Raw genomic sequence first — 21747 nt, forward strand, 5'->3', positions numbered from 1 at the left:
GAAGAATGGTACGCCTGTAAAGGGCACAGAAAATCCATGTTTCTCCCCTCATACCTTGCTCTATGTATCTCTTCCACCTGGGTGTTCATCTGGATCCTTTATTATATAATAAACTGGTAAGTAAGTTTCCCTGAGTTCTGTGACATGTTCTACCAATGATCAAATCCAGGAAGGTGGTCATGGGAACCTCTGATTTGTAGGCAAGTCAGACAGAGTTGTGGGTAACAACCAACTACTTTCAACTGGCATCTGATGTGAGGGACAGCCTTAAGGGACTAAGCCCCTAACCTGTGTGATCTACACTAACTCCAATTAGTTTCTGAACTGAATTAAACTGAACTGAGGACACCCAGTTGGTATTGAAGAATTGCTTGACACATGGGAAACCCACATATCATAATATTACCATACTCAGAAGCGTTATGAGTGTGGTAATATTATGGTAGTAAAGGAGGAACACAGAAATAATGCGTTTTTCTATTCACCTGGAAAACAAAAATTGCCAAAACTAACTCAAAAAGAAATAAACTTAGGTGGTCCTATAATCATGAATAGAATTATATCAGAAATGAATAGCTCCCCACAAAAACAGCTCCCAGCCTAGAATATTTCAGAGGTAAGCTCTGCCACATGTTCAAAAGGTGGTGAGACCACATGACAACACTTTTGGAAAGTGGAAAAAGATAGGCTACTTCCCCAACTCACTTTGATATACAACATACAAGGTGAGCAAAAGTAGGTTTATAGTTGTGAATATGCAAAACTGAGTTTATTCTTGTATTATTAATGACTGTATTATTTTCCATATCAACACTGGCAAACCTACTTTTTGCCCCACCCTATATACAAAGAATCCTGTAAAAAAAAATGACTCAACAAAAAGAAGGGTAAAGACATAAACAGATACTACACAAATAAATGGCCCATAACAACCTCGATATAATTAACAGGAAAATTTAAACTCAAAATTCAAAATACCATTTTATCCCTATTGAATTAATAAAACTTAAGAATTGTAACATTCTTGCCTAGTCCACCAGGTGATAAGTAGAATGTTTGCCTTGGCCACTGTGGCTCAATTGGTTGGAATATCATCAAATAAACCAAGAAGTCACAGGTCCTAGTCCTAGCCAGAGCACATACCGCGTTGTAGGTTTGGTCCCTGGATGAGGCGCATAAGAGAGGAAACCAAGAAATATCTCTCCCTTTCTCTCTCTAAAATCAATGAGCATGTCCTTGGATGAGGATTAAAAAAAAAGTTGCACCCTACAATAAAATCTTCATAGAAATCTTTTTTTTTTAAGTAAAATGTTCATAACAGAATTGTTAGCTACTGTTTGGCAGTGCCAAAAACCAGACACAGCTCAAATGTCCAGTGAGAGTATGGATAATAAATTGCGGCCCATTCATACAGTGAAACTTAGACACAGTGAAAGATAATTCAGTTATATTAAAACATTAATGTTGACCACTGGGAGGAAAAACTCTTTCAAAAGAATGCATGTGGTACTACATAAAGTCCAAAAATCGGAAAATACATAAAATAGAACTAAAAAAACCCAAAAATTGATCCAGGGGAAGAATCCATTTGGGAAGGAACAAGAATGTGACTCCAAAGGTAAATGTCCTATTTTTTATATTATTCTTATGAGAATGGTATTTCATTTCACATTTTTTTAAAGATTTTATTTATTTATCTTTAGAGGGGAAGGGAAGGAGAGAGGGAGAGAAATATCAATGTATGGTTGCCTCTTGTGGGTCCCCTGCCGGGAATTGGCCTGCAACCCAGGCATGTGCCCTGACTGGGAATCGAACTGCGATCCTCTGGTTCGCAGGCCCGTGCTCAATCCACTGAGCTACACCAGCCAGGGCTCATTTCACATTTTTAAATGCTTAAAAAATATGAGAAAAGGAATAGAAAACGTTTTAAATAGGCTCAAAAAGGCTGAAATAAAACACTCAGATAAACATAGGATTCTGCTACTTTTCTAAAAATTAAGATATAATTCATATAATTATGTAAAAATGCATAAAATTCACTTAAAAAATTCTCACCTAAGGATATTTTTTTCATTGCTTTTAGAGAGAGAGGAGGGGGAAATAGAAACATTGATGCCAGAGAGAAGCATTGACCAATGGCTTCCTGTGGGCACCCAGACCTACAGGATTGTATGTGGCCAAAATCGGGATCGAACCCACAACCCAGGTATGTGCCCTAACTGGGAATCAAACCCACAACCTTTCATTTATGGGATGTTTTAGTTATGGGACGACACTTCAATGAAGCCACATCAGCCAGGGCAAAATTCACTCTTTAAAGTATATGATTCAGAGATTTTTATATTCACAGAACTCTAATTCCAGAAACTCCATGCCCATTTATTAGTAGTCACTCCCCACTGACAACTCCCACCAAACTCTTACAACCACTAATCTACTTCCTGGACATTCTGTGCTGGCTTCTTTCACTTAGCATATACTTCTTTCACTTAGCATAATGTTGTCAAGATTCATCCATGATGTAGCATGGACCAAAACTTTCTTCTTTTTTATAGCTGAATAATATTCCATCATTATATGATTATATCAATTTATCAGCTGATGAACACTTAGATTGTTTCCATTTTTTGGCTATTATGAATAATCCTGCTATAAGCACCTGTGTCCAAGTTTATATGTGACATGTTTTCAATTCTCTTTAGTATATATACGAAGTCTGTCCAGAAAAAGTCCAGCCGTTGTTAATATAACAAGCACAGTTTGCGAGACATCGATGTAACCTAATAGCCAAGGAGAGTGGACTGAAATGTGCATGTATGAACAATGACAACTGCACTGTACTAGTCAGTAGGGTGGTAGATGCTGTTGAGTGAGCATGTGCACTGTGTGGCCGTCACATTCAAAATGGCTGAGCAAGTAGAGCAACTAATCTACATCAAATTTTACATTAAGCTTGAACATCCCTCCGCAGAAACTACTTGGATGATTCAGAGGGCTGCAGCTACAGCAACTGGTGATTGGCAGCTTCATCACCACAACACGCCTGCTCATGCACCACATCTCGTGCAGTCATTTGGCAAAACATCAAATCACCCAGGTGACTCAGCCCCACTACAACCCACATTTCGTATCCTGTGACTTATGGTTTTTCCCCAAACTAAAATCACCCTTGAAAGGGAAGAGATTTCAGACTGTTGATGAGATTCAGAAAAATATGACAGGGCAGCTGATAGTGATTGGGAGAACAGCTGATGGTGATTGGGAGAACTGTGTGAGGTCCCAAGGTGCCTACTTTGAAGGGGACTGAGGCGTCACTGTCCTATGTATAATGTTTCTTCTATCTTCTTCAATAAAAGTCTCTATTTTTTGCCCTGGTGTTTGTGGCTCAGGGGATTGAGTGCCAACCTGCAAACCAAAGGGTTGCAGGTTCTATTCCCAGTCAGGGCACAGGTTGCCTAGGTTACAGGCCAGGTCCCCGAGTAGGAGGTATGAGAGTGGCAACCACACATCGATGTTTCTTTTTCTCTCTTTCTCCTTCCCTTCCCCTCTCTCCAAAAATAAATTATCAGTAAAAACCTTAAAAAAAATCTCTATTTTCCCTATTACATGGCTAGATACCTTCTAGACAGACTTCGTATACCTAGGAGTAAAACTACTAGGAGATCCTTCTACTTTTGAGACATCTTTTTTTTTTAAATCCTTACTGAAGGATATGTTTATTGATTTTAGAGAGAAAGGGAAGGAGAGAAGGAAAGAAACAGACAAACATCAATTGGCTGCCTCCCACATGCACCCTGACAGGGGCTTGAACCTACAACCTTATGGTGTTCAGACAACACTCCAACCAAGTCACACCATTTAGGGTGAAACATCCTTAATAAAAATTAACACATATGAAAATTTAATGTTTGATTTACAATAAAATCTGCATAAATGATGTCTGTGGCTTTAGGAGAACTTTATGCTTAATGTCCATGGAATATCTGAATAATTCAAAGTCAATCAATTCAAATCTTATATTATTTACCTTGTCCTTTTTCAAGAAAAATGATTTTCGATTCTGGAAGAAAATTAGATCCAGTCACAATCATTTCATGACCACCATTTACAGAACAACTGTTGATACTGTACTTCTCAATATGAGGAAGTTCTTGAGCAGACCGCTGGGCTGTTTTATTTTCAAAAGTTGAGAAGAAACAAAATATTAGTTTATAAATTTTCATATATAATTGACAATTCAAGCTATATAATGAAAATGAAGAAAAGCAAATTCTGGAATTTTACAATTCAAGATAATACTAAAATATCCACCAAAATAACTACATTATATAAAAAATAAAATAGTCATTAGCTTTGTGTGACTTATTTTCTTAAGACTACAACTGTAAAAAAAACCAATAAGAGAAATTAATGCTTGCAAATTTATATTGACTTTAACACATTCACTTTATCCAACTTTTCACTTTTTAGCTTAAGTCTTTAATACATTTCTTCCCTACAACTGTTAAAATCAATAAATCTAATCATAAAAGACAAATTAAATCCAAAGACATATAATTATGTTTCCTACAATTAAAAGACAAGTTTCTAAAGGACAAATGCCAAGTAGCCTTTTCATCAAGAAAACAACTCTAACATCATTGAGACCATCAGGATTCCATTTTGGAAGATTTTCTAAATAACTAAATAACTGAAGCATACATAAAGTATACATTTCAATAGTGAATTTTAAAAACCGGACGTAAATGTTTCTTTAGTACACTAATACTTCATTTCCAGGGTATGTGAACAAGTGTTTCTTAATGCCATAGAGTCATTATTCAAATTAACATTATAAACAGTGATCTTGGTACCCCTTTGTATGATACTAACTGATTCCAAGTAGCTACATTTTCTAGTGATGGTATTTCTGGCTCTTTTCTCTTCAAAACAAAGAAAAAATGTGGATTATACTCTATTCTTCACATTTGGAAAATAGGCCTACTTTCAGTTCTACTTCTTGTGTGGAAAAACTGGTAGCTTTTAGGGTCAGCTGTGTTTTGTTTGGCTAGAATAACATTTTAAAGAAATTTAAACCTGAATGCCTTTAGGAAAGACACAGTTCACTATGGCTCTTATCTTTCATAACTACTGAACACCAAGCCACAAAATGTATGTGAACTGGGATACCAGCCCCATTCAAAGAGAATGGTAAAACAGATTCTTTCATAAGGGAGAGGTCTGGGATTTAGGATGAACTATCACTCGGGAAGTACCCAGCATCAACCTAGATCTCAAAAACACTTATATCCCTACTTAAGTTACAAATGACTCACTGAGAAGGAACATGGAAACAAGCACTGACTAGCCTAGGGAATAGATTAAATCAAATTTTAGACATGTATGGTAGAAATTGGTCATCATAAGTACATTCAAAGTAACAGTAAAAATGTTTTCAACAAATGGCACAATCATAGCAAAAAATATGTATATGTTGAAAACAGTTTTTGAGGAATATTTAGCAATATGAGAAAATGCCCACTGTAAGTGAAAATACCAAAACAATTAATAAAACTATATTGCGTAAAGCCCTGACCAGTGTGGCTCAGCTGGTTGGGCATCGTACCACAAAGCAAAATGTTGCCAGTTTGATTCCCAGTCAGGGCACATGCCCAGATTGCGGGTCTGGTTCCCAGTCTGGACACATTTGAGAGGCAACTGATAAATGCTTCTCTCTCACATCAATGTTTTTCTCCCATTCTTTCTCTGCTCCCTTTCTCCTCTCTCTAAAAATAAATAAATAAAATCTTAAATAAAAACTCTATCAGGTAAGCCCAACTAAAAAATACTATGTATATGTATAGATATATAGACCAAAAGAAAAGGAGAAAGAAAACCCCCCAAAATAGTTAACAGTAACTATCTTTGGCAAGTGACTATTTCAAAAGCTTTTAATACTACTCTCTGTACCATTCTGCATCTTCTATATTCTCAACAATAATCATGTATTAATTTAATAAAAAAAATCACATTAAATTTTGCCCTGGCTGGTGCTGCTCAGTGGATTGAGTGCCAGCCTGGAAACTGAAGTGTTGTTGGTTCGATTCCCAGTCAGGGCACATGCCTGGGTTATGGGCCAGGTTCCTAGTTGGGGGTGTGTAAGAGGAAACCAATCAATGTATCTCTCACACATCAATGTTTCTCTCCCTCCCTTCCCTTCTCTCTAAAAGTAAAATCTAAGTAAAATGTAAGAAAAAAATCTTTTCAAAAAAACTTCATCTTGAAAACTCAAAATACTCCAGAACCTTATTTAAATTATTTTGCTAAACACATGTGTTTGTATGGGCACAGAATACTCTGTCAGGATAATAAAAACACTGGCAATGATAGTTGCTTTGAAGAGGAAAAACCAGTTGACTTAGAATTTGCTTCTCACTCTATACTCTTTCATTCTTTCTAAATTTTGTACCAGGTACCTGGTCTTACCTATTAAAAATTATTACAGCCACGGCTGGTGTGGCTCAATGGATTGAGGGATGGCCTGCAAACTGAAAGGGGGCCAGTTCAATTTCCAGTCACGGCACATGCCTGGGTTGCAGGCTTGGTCCCCCACTGGGTGCATGCAAGAGGCAACTGATTGATGTATCTCTCCCATATCAATGGTTCTCTCCCTCTCTCCCTCCTTTCCCCTTTCTCTAAAAATAAATGAATAAATAAAATTTTTATTTTGTTATTTTTAGAGAAAGAGGAAAGGAGAGAGTAAGAGAAAAAGAAACATCAATATGTGGTTCCCTCTTGCATGCCCCCAACTGGGGATCTGGCCCGCAAGCCAGGCATGTGCCCTGACTAGGAATCAAACCAGTGACTCTTTGGTTCACAGGCTGGCACTCAATTCACTGAAGCACACCAGCCAGGGCAATAAAATATTTTTTAAAAATTAATACAAAAATTACTTCTATAGTGATTTTTTTACCATGGATTTGTTCAGTGATTCCCAGAGTCAACAGGGAAATGATAAAGTCATTCCAATTCAAGAAACAGCAAATGGAGGCACAGAAAGGAAATTAAGTTAAGTATAATCCTGAATTAAGAATGCATGAGATTAACAGAAATAAAATGGTATAATGTAACTAGTAGAATACTAAGAACCTGTGCTCTAGGCACAGCTCTTGTCACCTACAAGCAAATAACCTTCGATGAGTACTTGAAATACCTGTGCCTGTTTCCTCCTGCACAAAACTTAAGACATGAAATTAAAACATTTCTAAGGGTATGCCAGAGAGACCTAAACAGCAGTCTCAGTCTTTCAGTCCTACCAGCTAACCTACCAGAGGTCCACAGTTCTCCAGGGCTTGAGTAGTTAGTTATCATGTTCTAGGGCCTTTTTTCATTTCTTTCCTTTGTAATCAGGGGAAAAGGATTTGCTTTCTCAGTCTGGTATTGCAATTAAATTTATGGTAAAAAAATCCCACAAAAAACCAAAATCTTGTGATTCCTTATTTAGCTGAGGTGTCAGCTCACTGAGACAGGCATGTTCCTACATAAAGGCTGACATTTTAATGAAATAACGATAGCCAAGTAACACTTAGAATTGTAACTTCATGACTGGGTCCTCAAGTATAATGAAGCCCACCTGCCTCATATACAGATAAGAAAACTGTGGTCAGGAGAATTTGTCTATAGTCACATAGCTACCTATGGTCAAATTATAATAAGAAACCATTTTTTAACTTCAAGATCATAACTTCTCCTACCTAACCATGTAGCTTATTTCCATACAAGAAAATCACACCAGCTATCCAGATTCTGTGCCTCAGTCTACATTTTAGATCCAAACATTATATTACAAACAAGACAGGAAATGACCCATTGGAAATGAAATTTTAAAACATCATCACAAGCTCACTTACAGCACTCAACAGGTATAGAAGCAGTCTGAAGAGAAAGGACTTTTCCATTGGGCTGTGGGATGTGTACGCGGAACACAAGTCGTACTCTAGTATTCTTTCTGCCAATATCAGTTTCTCCTTTTCGAAGTTCTATATCTGAATTGCGGAGTTTCAAAATACCGGCACAGTCAATACTAGGGAGAAAAGAAAATAAACATTTTACTCGTTTACTGATAATCAGTGGTTCTAAACAACTCAGCTAAGTAGCCAGTGCTAATTTGGCAGGGAAGAACTATTACTACCTAAAAATCAAAAATTAAAAATGTCTGAAAGAAGTGAAGGGTTAAGAAAAGAAAAAAAAACCCCTCAGAGACACAGACAACAATATGGATCATTACCAGAAGGAAAAGGGAGTGGGGAAAGGTAGAAGATAAAGGGGAAATAAATGGAAATTTTTTGAAAAATATTTTTGCATGACAGAAGTGTAACAGATTGTCTGTAAAGAGGGCTGTCAATTCCTTTCCATTCCTGTACATGCGTGCCACTCTTCCCAGAGTTCCTGTGCCTCCTCTCCTTGAGAGCTGGCATTATAGGATGTGACCAAGTGATGCTGTGTAAGTTATAAACCTAGCACTTAAGAAGCCTCATAACTTTTTCTTGGAGTCCTAAGCCACCACGATGAAGTCCAAATAGCATGCAGGAAAGAAAGGCCAAGACAACAGTTAACTACACCAGCCATCTTGAACGTTCCAAACCCAAATGAGTTACCAGCTGGATTCAGGTGTATGAGTGATCCTATCCATCATCACATGAATGAGCTGGTTGAGTCCAGCCAACCCAAAGAATCATTAAAAGAACAAAGTTATGCCCTGGCTGGTGTAGCTCAGTGGATTGAGCATGGGCCTGGAACCACACGATCGCAGTTCGATTCCCAGTCAGGGCATATGCCTGGGTTGCAGGCCAGTTCCCAGCAGGGGACACACCAGAGGCAACCATACATTGATGTTTCTCTCCCTCTCTCCGTCCCTTCCCCTCTGAATATAAATAAATAAATTTTTTTTAAAAAAAGAACATAACCCTGGCTGGTGTAGCTCAGTGGATTGAGCGCGGGCCTGCGATCCTCCAGAGGATCGAAGTTCGATTCCCAGTCAGGGCACATGCTTGGGTTGTAGTCCAGTTCCCTGCAGGCCAACTCCCAGCAGGGGATGCACAAAAGGCAACCATACATTGATGTTTCTCTCCCTCTCTCCTTCCCCTCTAAAGATAAATAAATAAATAAAATCTTTTTTAAAAAAAAGAACAAAGTTATGGCTGGTGTAGCTCAGTGGATTGAGCACGGGCCTGTGAAGCAAAGGGTCCCAGTCAGGGCACATGCCTGGGTTGCAGGCCAGGTCCCCAGTATGGGACAAATGAGAGGCAGCCACACACTGATGTTTCTCTCCCACTCTTCCTCCTTCCCTTCCCCTCTGTCTAAAAATAAATAAATAACAAAAGAGAGAGAGAGAAAGAAAGAAAGAAAGAATTACGCCAGAAAAGATTCATATGTAGGCCCACATCTATCATTAATAGATTTTTATAGTCATATGCTTATTAATGAAACAGTTCATCAGGCTATCATTCTTGCATCTCTAACAATATTACATATTTCTAAAGTTTCTAAACTATAAATTTTATATTTTCTCAACTATATGACATATTTCTATGTCATACAATGCACATATAAAATTACAGTTTCGGCATTTAAGGTCTAACATTTCAATACTTTCAAAATGTATTACTAAATATGGTTGCTTAACACATATCATGGTAGGAAACAACAGTACCTACAACGTATCTTTCTTATTCACATATTGGAAGAATTCAGCAAACAGATAACTACTGATCAAATGTTCCAGTTAAAGTTTACTCTCTCTTATGGCTTTCATTATTATTCATCTTTTTGCTGTACCTACCAACAGTTCCAACTCTAGTGCTCACTGCCCAAAGGCTGCACAAGTAGCTTTGATGGACAATGTATATTACAGAACTAGGTTATCAAGATAAGAACCAGTAAAGTATAAGAAAAAATCCCCAAAAGGGTAGTTTCATCTTCAGAAAGACAGAATAATTTCTAAAAAGAAATAACTTTGAAAATAAACAAAATAAATATTTAACTAATATCAAACAACTGTACTTTAGCTCAAAGCAGTATCAATCAAACTATATCAGGCAGTGATCATTCACGTTAACATGCCAACATGGGTCTCAGGGGGGAACCCCAGGGGTCATAAATTTTATTGAGTTTTGTGAGAAGATATTTTAGCAGAAAGCTAAGCTTCTAACAGAAGATTTGGGGATCAAGATGGAGGTGTAGGTAGATATACTTTGTTACCTCACACAACTAAAAGAAGGACAACAACAAATTTAAAAACAAAAAACAACTAGAACTGCCAGGAAATGAACTACAGAAGTCCAACAACCAAGGAGTTAAAGAAGAAACACTCATTCAGACTGGTAGGAAGGGCAGAGGCTGGCAGCCAGGGCAGAGAGGACGTGCAGCAAGGAAGTGGACCTAATGGAAGAGAAGGCAGCTGGAGGACCAGGAGGTACCACGTTCACGTGTGGATGAACAACAGGAACAATTGAGGAATGAGACACACCACGCAACCCAGGGTTCCAGCATGGGGAAATAAAGTCTCAAGACCTCTGGCTGTAAAAATCTGTGAGGGTTGTAGCTGTAGGAAAAACTCCCAGCTTAACAGGAGAGTTCATTGGAGAGACCCACAGAGTCCTAGAAGGTACATAGAAGCCCATCTACCCAGGAATCAGTACCAGAGGGGCCCAGTTTGCTTACGGGGTAGCAGGGGAAATGACTGAAAGCAGGACAAGAGCTGAGCAAGTGGCACTGTTCCCTCTCTGACCCATATAGCGCCACAATGCAGCCCCGTGGGGAACAGCCTCCAACTAAGGCTCACTCCCCCACTTACAATGTAACACCCTATAAGCACAGAGACCAAAAAAATATGGCCCAAATAAAAGAACAGAAAAAGAACTAAGAAATGAGGAGACAGCCAACCTATCAGATGCTGAGCTCAAAACACTGGTAACTAGGATGCTCACAGAAATGATTGAATGTGGACACAAAATAACAGGAAAAAGTGAAGGCTATGCAAAGTGGAATGAAAAATATACAGGGAACCAACAGTGAAGGGAATGGAATCGGGACTCATATCAACAATTTGGAACAGAAGGAAGAAATAAACATTCAACAGGAAAAGAATAAAGAAACAAGAATTCAAAAAAGTGAGGAGAGGCTTACGAACTTCCAGAACAACTTTAAATGTTCCAACATCTGAATCACAGGGGTGCCAGAAGGAGAAGAGGAAGAGCAAGAAATTGAAAACTTCTTTGAAAACATAATGAAGGAGAACTTCCCCAATCAGGCAAAGAAAATTGACTTCTAGGAAGTCCAGGAAGCTCAGAGTCCCCAAAGTTGGACCCAAGGAAGCACACACCAATGCACATCATAATTACATTACCCAAGATTAAAAACAAGAAGGGAATCTTTTTTTTTAATATTTTATTTATTTTTAAAGATTTTATTTATTTATCTTTAGAGGGGAAGGAGAGAGGGAGAGAAACATCAATGTATGGTTGCCTTTTGTGCGTCCCCTGCTGGTAGTTAGCCTGCAAGGAACCTGCCTGCAACCCAGGAATGTGCCCTGACTGGGAATCGAACCGCGATCCTCTGGTTCGCAGGCCCACGCTCAATCCACTGAGCTACACCAGCCAGGTCTAAGAAGGGAATCTTAAAAGCAGCAAGAGAAAAGGAGATAGTTACTTACAAAGGAGTTCCCATAAGACTATCAGCTGATTTCTTAAAAGAAACCTTGTAGGCCCTCGCTGGTGTAGCTCAGTGGATTGAGCATGGGCCTGCGAACCAGAGGATCGCAGTTCGATTCCCAGTCAGGGCACATGCCTGGGTTGCAGGCCAGTTCCCAGCAGGGGACACATGATACATTGTGCGTCCTTGGCAGAGGCAACCATACATTGATATTTCTCTCCCTCTCTCCTTCCCTTCCCCTCTAAAGATAAATAAATAAAATATAAATTAAAAAAAAAAAAAGAAAACTTGTAGGCAAGAAGGGGCTGGAAAGAAGTATTCCAAGTCATGAAAGGCAAGGACCTACATCTAAAACTACTTTATCCAGCAAAGCTATCATTTAGAATGGAAGGGCAGATAAAGTGCTTCCCAGATAAGATCAAGTTAAAGGAGTTCATCATCACCAAGCCCTTATATGAAATGTTAAAGGGACTTTTCTAAGAAAAAGAAGATCAAAACTATGAACAGTAAAATGACAACAAACTCACAACTATCAACAACTGAATCTATAAAACAAAAACAAACTAAGCAAACAACTAGAACAGGAAAAGAATGACTAAAATGGAGATCTCATGGGGGGTTATGAGCCAGGAGAAGGAGGAAAGAGACTGGGGGGGAAAGGTACAGGGAATAAGAAGCATAAATGGTAGAACAAAATAAACAGGGGGAGGTTAAGAATAGTGTGGGAAACAGAGAGCAGAAGAACTTATATGTACAACCCATGGATATGAATGAACAGGTGGGGGGAATGCTAGTGAGAAGGGCAGTGCAAGGCAGAGGGGGATTAAGGTTAGAAAAAAAATTGGACAACTGTAATAGTATAATCAATCAAATGTACTTAAAAGAAGGAGATCTGGAATAAGAGAATCAGAAATGACAATCTTAAAACTGTTTAACAAATACAAAACATAGTTGAGTCAGAGTGGTGAACACACAAAACCATGTACAGATGACGTATTGTATAATCGTGCACCTAAAACCAGAAGAATTCTGTTAACCAGTGTCACCGCAATACATTCAATATAAAGGGAAAAATGCCAAACAAAAGATAAAAACATACCAACAAAAAACTACATATATTGGAATAAAAATAATTATTAAAGTCTGTTTACAACTAAAACTATATTTTAGACCAGAATGTAACACTGCCACATCCATATTCATCTAGTTTTAAAACAGGAAAGGAATTTTTGAGCAGGTAATACAAAAAAAAAACCAGGAAGGAATTATGAGTACAGTGAGGCAATAAATACTGGCATCCTATATTTAAAATAACTTATAGGGTGGTGAGCTCTATGGCTTATGGATTAGTGTACTGGTTTTATTTATCTTTTCTTTTAATCCTCACCCTAGGATATGTTTATAGATGTGTGTGAGTGAGAGAGGGAGTGGGGGAGAGAGGAGGAGGGGGTGGGGGGAGAGAGAGAAAGAGAGATCTACTGACTGTCTCTTGCATACTCCCAACTAGGGACCTGGTCTACAACCCACGCACGTGACCTGACTGGAAATTGAACAAGCAACCCTTTGGTTTACACAAAAATGCCCAAGCCACTGAGCTACAGCAGCCTGGGCAGAATCTGCAACACTCCAACCAACTGAGCCACTCACCATCCATCCGAGAGAGATTAGGATTGAAATAACCAAGCCTGAAGGATAGTAGACAAAACAAGGGGAATACCTACCACTTTTTCCATTTACCTCTTTTAGAGAACAGTAGAGCCATTTAATACACACCTATAACTCACTTAATATAAATTATTTTGAACAATGGTCTTATGTATCATTCACAAAATTTTATCTATCACTATATAAAACTATATTACATTCAATTACTGTAGCTTATAGTATTTAGTTCTTGGATATAGCAGGCTCATTTAGCATTAGCTGCCCCATTTTCTAACATACACGGAAAAGGTTTTTCAGGTTTGATAACCTTCTAGATGTTCCTTACTGAACCCTTTCTTGGAAACACACAATGTTGCCACAAGCTTTGGTTTCCACAGAACTCTTGTTTCCCATCTAACAGCGCAAAATGGATAAAATGGCCTGAGAAGTTTCAAGTATGTGTCTGGCAGGGTGGGGTAAGGGGGCTAGTTGCTTGTTATTAATAACAACTGTATTTCTGCAGCTTTTTTCTTTATGATGTCATCCAACCAGGAAGTATATGCCAGTTCTGTTGGAAAAGGGACATGGATCATGACTACCACCTCTGTTCCATGTGCTAATAGATAGAAAAAGGAGGCAGCAGATATGTTCAAATCCTATTCTTCTGATTTTTTTTTCACACGATTTGGTGTATGAGGCTTTCCCAATTTCTTGATAATCTGTATTAGAAACTCATGTATTCTATTTTCTTGAATTTATTTATACACTACTTTTAGAAAGGACAGGCTTTTTACAATATAATTACAAATAAGGCCAAGAAAAAAACAAATAGAAAAAAATTTAAATATAAGAAACAAGAAACAAATATATCCGAAATCCAGAGTTATATGAATTACTATAACTGACTTAATCATGAACTTCCTGGAAGTCAAAGCAAAAAATAAATGTTATAAAGTTTTTATAGATTTCTCCTTGTCTGGTAAAGCAAAACCTACCATGTTATGAGAAAATAATAACTTTGTTCCTTTAACTTGAAAGGATTCTCTGTGTGTATATAATAATGACCAACTTAAGAAAGAGTGTTTTTTTCAGATTATAAAGAAGTATTCAGATGGCTATTTCTTATGCTGTCCTTCAAGCAAAGTAAAGCAGCATAGTATGCTTCTTGTGATTTCCTATTTAACTTGATTCAAGTCTAGTACTTTAGATATCCAGAAGGATAAATGGACAACAAACCTGAGGGGTATTGTATCTTCCAGAGACAAATTTTACGAGTTCTACAGCTATTTGTATATTCATATGCTTGATGCTAAATGAAAAAAGTAAGATTCTAGAGTAAAAGAGAAGCTGACTTGCATTCTCATTCAGAGGCTGGCCACCTCACCTTATTTGAAAACGGTTAAATAGGACATTTGGAGGATGAGCTGATGTTCTCCTTAAGAGTTTTGCTTGAGTGCCTGAACAAGCATTGGTTGAGACTCCAAAGTTCTTTCTAAATCACAGAACATGAAAATTTTAGGAGTACAGATTATCAACTAGCTATCCGCACTTGCCATGAAAAAACTATTACAGTCCCTGTGTAATGACTCACTGGGTTGCGCTCTCGGGTACTGTTCACTTAAACAAGGCAGGCAAATTAGGATTTTATTTAATTTCATATTAACTTGTCTTTTCTGGTAATAACCAGAAAGGATAAAAGGGTAAGTGATTTCTTGAGGCAATTCTTATTTTGTTAGAATTATAATACAAATTACTATGTCCTCAGTGGTATATTCAGTTTACTTAAAAAGTCACTTAAATATAATTTAAAAGAAAAGAGCTAGAGACTGATACCTGACTGTTTTTGCAACGGCTAGGGATGGATGTTACTACCATTTTAAGAAATGTCTATATTGTAGTTTGAAATAATTTCTGTAACAAACTTCACTCTAAGTTTCACATCCCTGGTAAGTGACAGATTAATAGTTGCCTACTAAATAGCCTTCCTTCCATTTTTCCTTATTAATAGGCCTCTATACTGTTAGAGGTGGCAAAGTATTTAGGTAAAAAAAAATTACCCCAGTTTTCCTTATATACAAGGATGGTCAATGAGATGTGTTGGGTAGGTTTCTGGGACAAGCTCTTTAAAGAGGCCTGACACAGATGGAAATTCTCTTTTAACCTTCATCCTATTGCTTCTTCCTTATTCCTTCTGGGATTGGGATTGTGATGACTAGAGCACCAGCAGCCATTTTAAATCATAAGGCAATCTTGAGAATAGAAACCATATACTAAAAATTGCAGGGAAGAAAAAACAGAAGGACCTTAGAAAATCAATGACTTATGAAGCCACTGTGCTAGCCCTAATATGCTTATGTGTGTATTTTTATCATGGGATGAAAAACTAAACCTCTAAACTATTTAAGTCACTGCATTTCAGGTTTCTTTAACAGACAAATCTATATAATCATAACTAGTATTCACGAGCAAAACTCTACTGCATACTCATTTGGAAGTTGGCCACCTAGAGGTAGAGGAAAAGTTTTCCTTAAAAGTTTTTCCTACAATGTTCCTTAAAAGAAACAACAATCATAATTATACTGTAACTATTAACTCACTGTTTACCCTATTAGATGATAAGCTTCTTGAAAAAAGTCCAAATAGTTTTCTCTCTGTCACCTAGCATACTGTTTGACTAGTACTACATGGGTTCATAAACTTTTGCTGAACTGAATTTTCTTTCTGGAAATATGCTACCAACCTTAGTAAATGCACTATGATTATTTAAATAATGTTATTCAGTTAATTTAGAACAACAAATATTGTATGTTCTTTCCAAAAGTTGTTTTAGGAGGAAAAAAACTGTCCATTTGTGGGTATGTTTCAAAATACCTGGCTGACATATTGTTTTCAGGAAGAAGTGGAATTTCCAGAACCTTTGTGCTGGCAATTATTATCTCTTGGCTTGCAGTAGCAACTGTCTTCCCAGTGATTCGATGCACCTGGTAAAATGCATGAGGTCGTAAATATCGATCATCTGCTGTTCCAATAAACATCTGTAGATTTACTGGCTTTTCACTATATCCAAGCAGCTAATCAGGAAAAAAAACAGAGAAAACAAATTCATTATCCATGCATTTTACAATAACTTTACAACAGTAAATCTTTAGATCTGGATCACATATTATTAATATATAAAATGTTATTTCAAAAAAGATAAGTTAAAAAAGTAAGTGGGCACGTTCTCCTTCCCAGGAGCATGCCCACATCTTTCTTCCTTCTCAAGTATGCACCTCCTAAACGCTAAGGGTTCCCACTAGACTTGCAACCAGGCAAGCAATGGGTGGCAGCAGCTCATCCTGGACTAACCCACTAAACTTGTCTTCAAGGGCTCCTTTTCTCTGACCTTACAGAGAGCCAAAGCAGGCCCACCTAGGTTCTCTCCTATTGCTTCTTCTGTCCAAAGGCCCTCCTTGTCTCACTGTCTCCAGCTTTAAAAAACACACTTTCCGGACTTCTGCCAAGATGGAGGCATAGGTGTAAACACTATGCCTTCTCCCACAACCAAGTTTGAATAAAACAAAGGTTTAGTAAACAAAGACGCAGCCAAAGAACGGAAAATTGAACTATACAGAAGGCTCACATCAACGAACTGTTCAACCAGACTGGTAAGAGAGGAGAAGCAAGGTCGGGCAGGAAAAATCCCCCGACCCCAGGCACCCAGGCAGCCGTGGACGGATCCCAGGTGTGGGGTAGCAACAGGTGGACCCAGTGAGGGCACAGGGCGGCGGGCTGGCCACAGTCACACATTCACTCACAGATAAACCAGCAGAGGAGTGAGCAGTGAGACAGACCTCGCAGGCCCCAGCAGCTGCAGCAGGCAGCAGAGGGAACCGCCACTGCTTTCCTTTGACCCCCACCCCCACATACAGCATCACAACCCAGCAACTGAGTTGCCCCGCCCTGGTGAACACCTAGGGCATGCTCCTCATTCGTAACAGTCTAAAACATGGCTCAAGAAGAACTCAAAGCCCCAGAGCCGATAACTCTGAGCAAAAAATAGCGAACCTCTCAGATGCATAGTTCAAAACACTGGTCATCAGGATGCTCACAGAACTGGTTGATTATAGTCACAAATTAGAGGAACATATGAAGGCTAAACTAATTGAAATGAAAGGAAATGCACAGGAAACCAACAGTGATGGAAAGGAAACTGGGTCTCAAATCAAGGGGGTGGACCAGAAGGAAGGAAGAAATGACCAAACAGAAAACTATAAAGAAACAAGAATTTGAAAAAATGAGGAGAGGCTTAGGAACCTCCAGGACATCTTTAAACGTTCCAATATCCGAATTATAGGGGTACCAGAAGGGGAAGAGGAACAGCCACGAGTGGAATACTTATTTGAACAAATAATAAAGGAGAACTTCCCCAGTCTGGCAAAGGAAATAGACTTCCAGGAAATCCAGGAAACTCAGAGAGTCCTAAAGAAGTTGGACCCAAGGAGGAACACACCAAGGCACATCATAATGACATTAGCCAAGATGAAAATGAAGGAGAGAATCCTAGAAGCAGCAAGAGATAAGGGGACAGTCACCTACAAAGGAGTGCTCATCAGACTGTCAGCAGATTTCTCAAAAGAGACCTTACAGGCAAGAAGGGACTGGAAAGAAGTATTCCAAGTCATGAAATCCAAAGACCTACANCCCCCCCCACACCTAAAACAAAAGCAAACCAAGAGGACAGCTAGATCAGGAGTGGAACCATGGAAATGAAAAACACATGGAGTGTTAGCAACAGGGGAGTAGGGGGGGAGGAGGAGAAGGGGGGAGAAGATAAAGAAAATAAGTAGCATAGACGGTGGGTAAAAAATAGATGGGGGGAGGGCAAGAATAGTAGGGGAAATATAGAGTCTAAAGAACTTGAGACACATGGTCATAAACTAAAGGGGGGAATGGTGGAGGTGTGCAGGGGGAAGGGGAATGAAGGAGGGAATAGAACAACTGTAATGGTATAATCAATAAAACATATTTTAAAAAAATAAAATAAAAAGCATACTCTCAAAAAAAAAAAAGACAATACTAAGCGAATAACCCTCTAAATTTTGGAAGTAGTTTAAGAATTATAAAATTCTGAAATGCTGGGCAGGGGGCTGGGATGGGAGTAAAAGACAGAAAACTGTACTTGAACAATTAAAATAAATAAATTTTAGAGCACGGGCCTGTGAACCAGACAGTTGTGGTTCGATTCCCAGTCAGGGCACATTCCTGGGTTGCAGGCCAGTTCCTGGCAGGGGCCAGTTCCCAGCAGGGAATGCACAAGAAGCAACCATACATTGATGTTTCTCTTCCTCTCTCCTTCCCTTCCCCTCTAAAGATAGATAAATAAAATATTTTTAAAAAATAAATAAATTTTAAAAATTCTGAAATAATATATTACAAGGGATGAGGAGTTTTTTGTTATATTTTACTCTCTAGGTCCATCCATGTTGTTATAATTGGTAAGATTTCCTTCTTTATTATAGCTGAGTAGTATTTCATTGTGTAAATGCACCACAGCTTTTTTATCCACCCACCTACTGATGGTCACTTGGGCTGCTCCCAAATCTTGGCTATTATAAATAATGCTGCGATGAACAGGGGTGCATATATTCTTTTGAATTAGTGTTTTCGGTTTCTTTGGATATATTCCAAGTAGTAGAATCAGGCAGTTCCATTTTTAATTTATTGAGGTAACTCCATACTGCTTTCTATAGTGGCTACACCAATATGCATTTCCACAGACAGTGCACAATGGTTCCATTTTCTTCACACCCTTTCCAACACTTGTTTGTTGATTTATTGATGATAGTCATTCTGACAGGTGTGAGGTGATATCTCACTGTGGTTTTACTTTGCATTTCTCTGATAATTAGTGACACTGAGCATCTTTTCTTACATCTATTGGCCATTCGTAAGTACTCTTTGGAGAAGGGTCTATTCAGGTTAGGAAATTTCCCTTTCCCTTAATTTGTTGGGGGTTTTTTGTTTTTAATTTTTTAATGAAAGACTATTAAATTTGTAAAAGCCTTTCCTTTCAATTGAGATGATATCATTTTTATTCCTTCATTCCATTAATAAGATATATTACATCATTTGATCTGCATATGTTGAATCACTTTTTCATTTCTGGGGTAAATCTTACTTGGTCATTTACATAATCCTTTTATAATGTGCTGTTGGATTGGATTTGGTTTCCTAGTTTTTGTAGAGAATTTTTCTGTTTATATTCATTAGGGATATTGGTCTGTAGTTTTCTCTTCTTGTATCTTTGTCCTTATCATTATCCTTTCATTTTAAAACAAATTTCTATTTCTATGTATAAAATTCTTTCACGTCTTCACATATGTAGCCCACCTTTTCCACCAGATGATTTAGCACTTTATCATGGTTACATGAAATTCTCTTTCTGGTAACTCCAACATAGATACAGTTAGACCCTGCATCTGCTTCTATTGATTATTTTCTTTTTATTGTGATTGACACTTTCTTATGTGTGGCTATATTGTTTAACATATACAAGACATTTTGTATAAAAGAACTCTAAGGAGTGAATAGAAAACATTCTCCTCCAGAAGAGGCATGGTACTTTGTCAGGTCACAATCTTTATTGAGGTGGCTTTATTGCAGCTTTAGTCTGATGCCTCTGTTTTGAGATGGTGGTTTCCCGGCTCTTACCGGAGGTCTTAGAAGCTTCATAGAGATCTCTCCCCACTCCTACTCTTGGCTCCAAATGTATCTAGGAAAATTATTTTTCTCTGTGGCTGTTAATACATTAATGTATTAATGGATTAAAACAACAAGGGAACTATGGAATAATACGGGTTGCATAAAATCCATTTTTCAGTAAGCAGAGAGGAGAAGGTATCCAGCTCTTCAAGGCAGTACTGATGGAGTTTCTGGTGCCCAGCCCCTAGCACCATCAGTACAAGCTATGGTCATGAATCACCATGCCAGTCATTTCACTACATCAGTACTAGGTAGGATGGCTAGACAGAGATCCATGCCATGTAGCTTCCAAGCCTGAGCTTTATGAGCTCCCTAATAACCTTTAAAAAAATTTCTCTTCCCCCACCAAAAAATTTTTCTCCTGTTTCTCTTCTGCTATGATTTATAAAGTATCCTGACATGTGATATCAAATATAGAGTGCCTACTACAGTGTCTGGCATGTAGTTAGTAATAAATAAATGTTACCCATTAGTCTGCATTCATGATTCTAAGCATGGAATTAATAACGTTTTCAAGTGTGTATAAGGATTTTAATTCTATGTGGTTCTTCAGGTGAATGCTTTATTCCTTCCCTGCTGGCCCAACCCTGGCTTTATAGTGGATTTGGTAACCAAGCAACATCATAACTTATTGATGATGTATCCTCCTCTACCCAGGAAAGGACATAAAGACTTTTGCCTATTATCAGATAATATAATTTACCCAGGATGGTTTTTAGTCCTGTAACATTTATAGAGAAGCAATTAAAGCCTGGACCATTGCAACAGCCTTATAATGGCTTTCCCTGTTTTCACTTTTGCTTCCCTACAGCCTATTCTCTGTCCATAAGTCAGAACAAACTAAAAACATTAACCAAAAAATTTCAATCCCCTGTCCAGAACTGTCTAATGGCTTCTTTCCACACACAGAACTAAATTCAAATGCCCTATAATGATTTACAAGGTCTATGTGATCTAGGCCCTGGCTAACTTGTTGCCTTACCTTCTCCTACCCTATTGCTTCCACACTCTGCTCTGGCCATCCTGGCCTTATCGCATGAATCATCCAAGCTCATTCCTAACCTCAGGGCCTTCACACTAAATATTTTATTCTTCTGAAATATTTGCCCCTTTCTTCTTCATATCACCTTACTCCTTTAGCTCTATACTCAAAGGTCAGCTCCTCAGAGAACTCCATCCTGTCTAAAATATCCTATCTCTGTTCTCTTACCCTGTTTTACTATTTAGTACGGATCACTGAAAAAATGGATTATACATTATCTATCTTCCTCAGAATCATGTAAGTTCCAAAAAGGCAAAAACGTTCTCTTGGTCACCACTCAACCCCTTTCCTCTTTTTATTGAGGATCTACTATGGAAATATCCACACTGAATGTTATTACTTCAGCTAGTATTATACAGGTGGCTCATGATAAAAAACAAAGTGGTATGTAGTAAACTTTAAGAAATTAGTGAAGTCCTGGCTGGTGTAGCTCAGTGGACTAAGTGCTGGCCTGCAAACCACAGGGTCACCAGTTCGGTTCCTGGCCAGGTCCCTGGTGGGTGGCGCATGAGAGGCAACAACACATTGATGTTTCTCTCCCTTTCTCCATCCCTTCCTCTCTATAAGTAAATAAAATCTAAAAAAAAAAGAAATTAGTTAGGGCCCTAAAAAGGCAGACATTTTTA

General features: G+C 38.2%; 1 protein-coding gene across 3 annotated transcripts in view; it reads right to left on the bottom strand.

The window, feature by feature from the left end:
* NFATC3 (nuclear factor of activated T cells 3) overlaps positions 1 to 21747 on the bottom strand; it is a 111808-nt gene that overhangs the window by 38267 nt on the left and 51794 nt on the right. For all 3 annotated transcript variants that reach the window (XM_037041439.1, XM_037041438.1, XM_037041440.1), the window contains exons 4-6: positions 16207 to 16406; positions 7890 to 8062; positions 4028 to 4168 (exon numbers count right to left, since the gene is read on the bottom strand). In XM_037041439.1, the coding sequence (XP_036897334.1) occupies positions 4028 to 4168; positions 7890 to 8062; positions 16207 to 16406 (514 nt within the window). The remainder of the gene's footprint in view (positions 1 to 4027; positions 4169 to 7889; positions 8063 to 16206; positions 16407 to 21747) is intronic.

This window comes from Sturnira hondurensis, unplaced genomic scaffold (assembly GCF_014824575.4).
Source record: "Sturnira hondurensis isolate 20B ecotype Veracruz unplaced genomic scaffold, ASM1482457v3 Scaffold0003090, whole genome shotgun sequence".
NCBI classification, from domain to species: Eukaryota; Metazoa; Chordata; class Mammalia; order Chiroptera; family Phyllostomidae; genus Sturnira; species Sturnira hondurensis.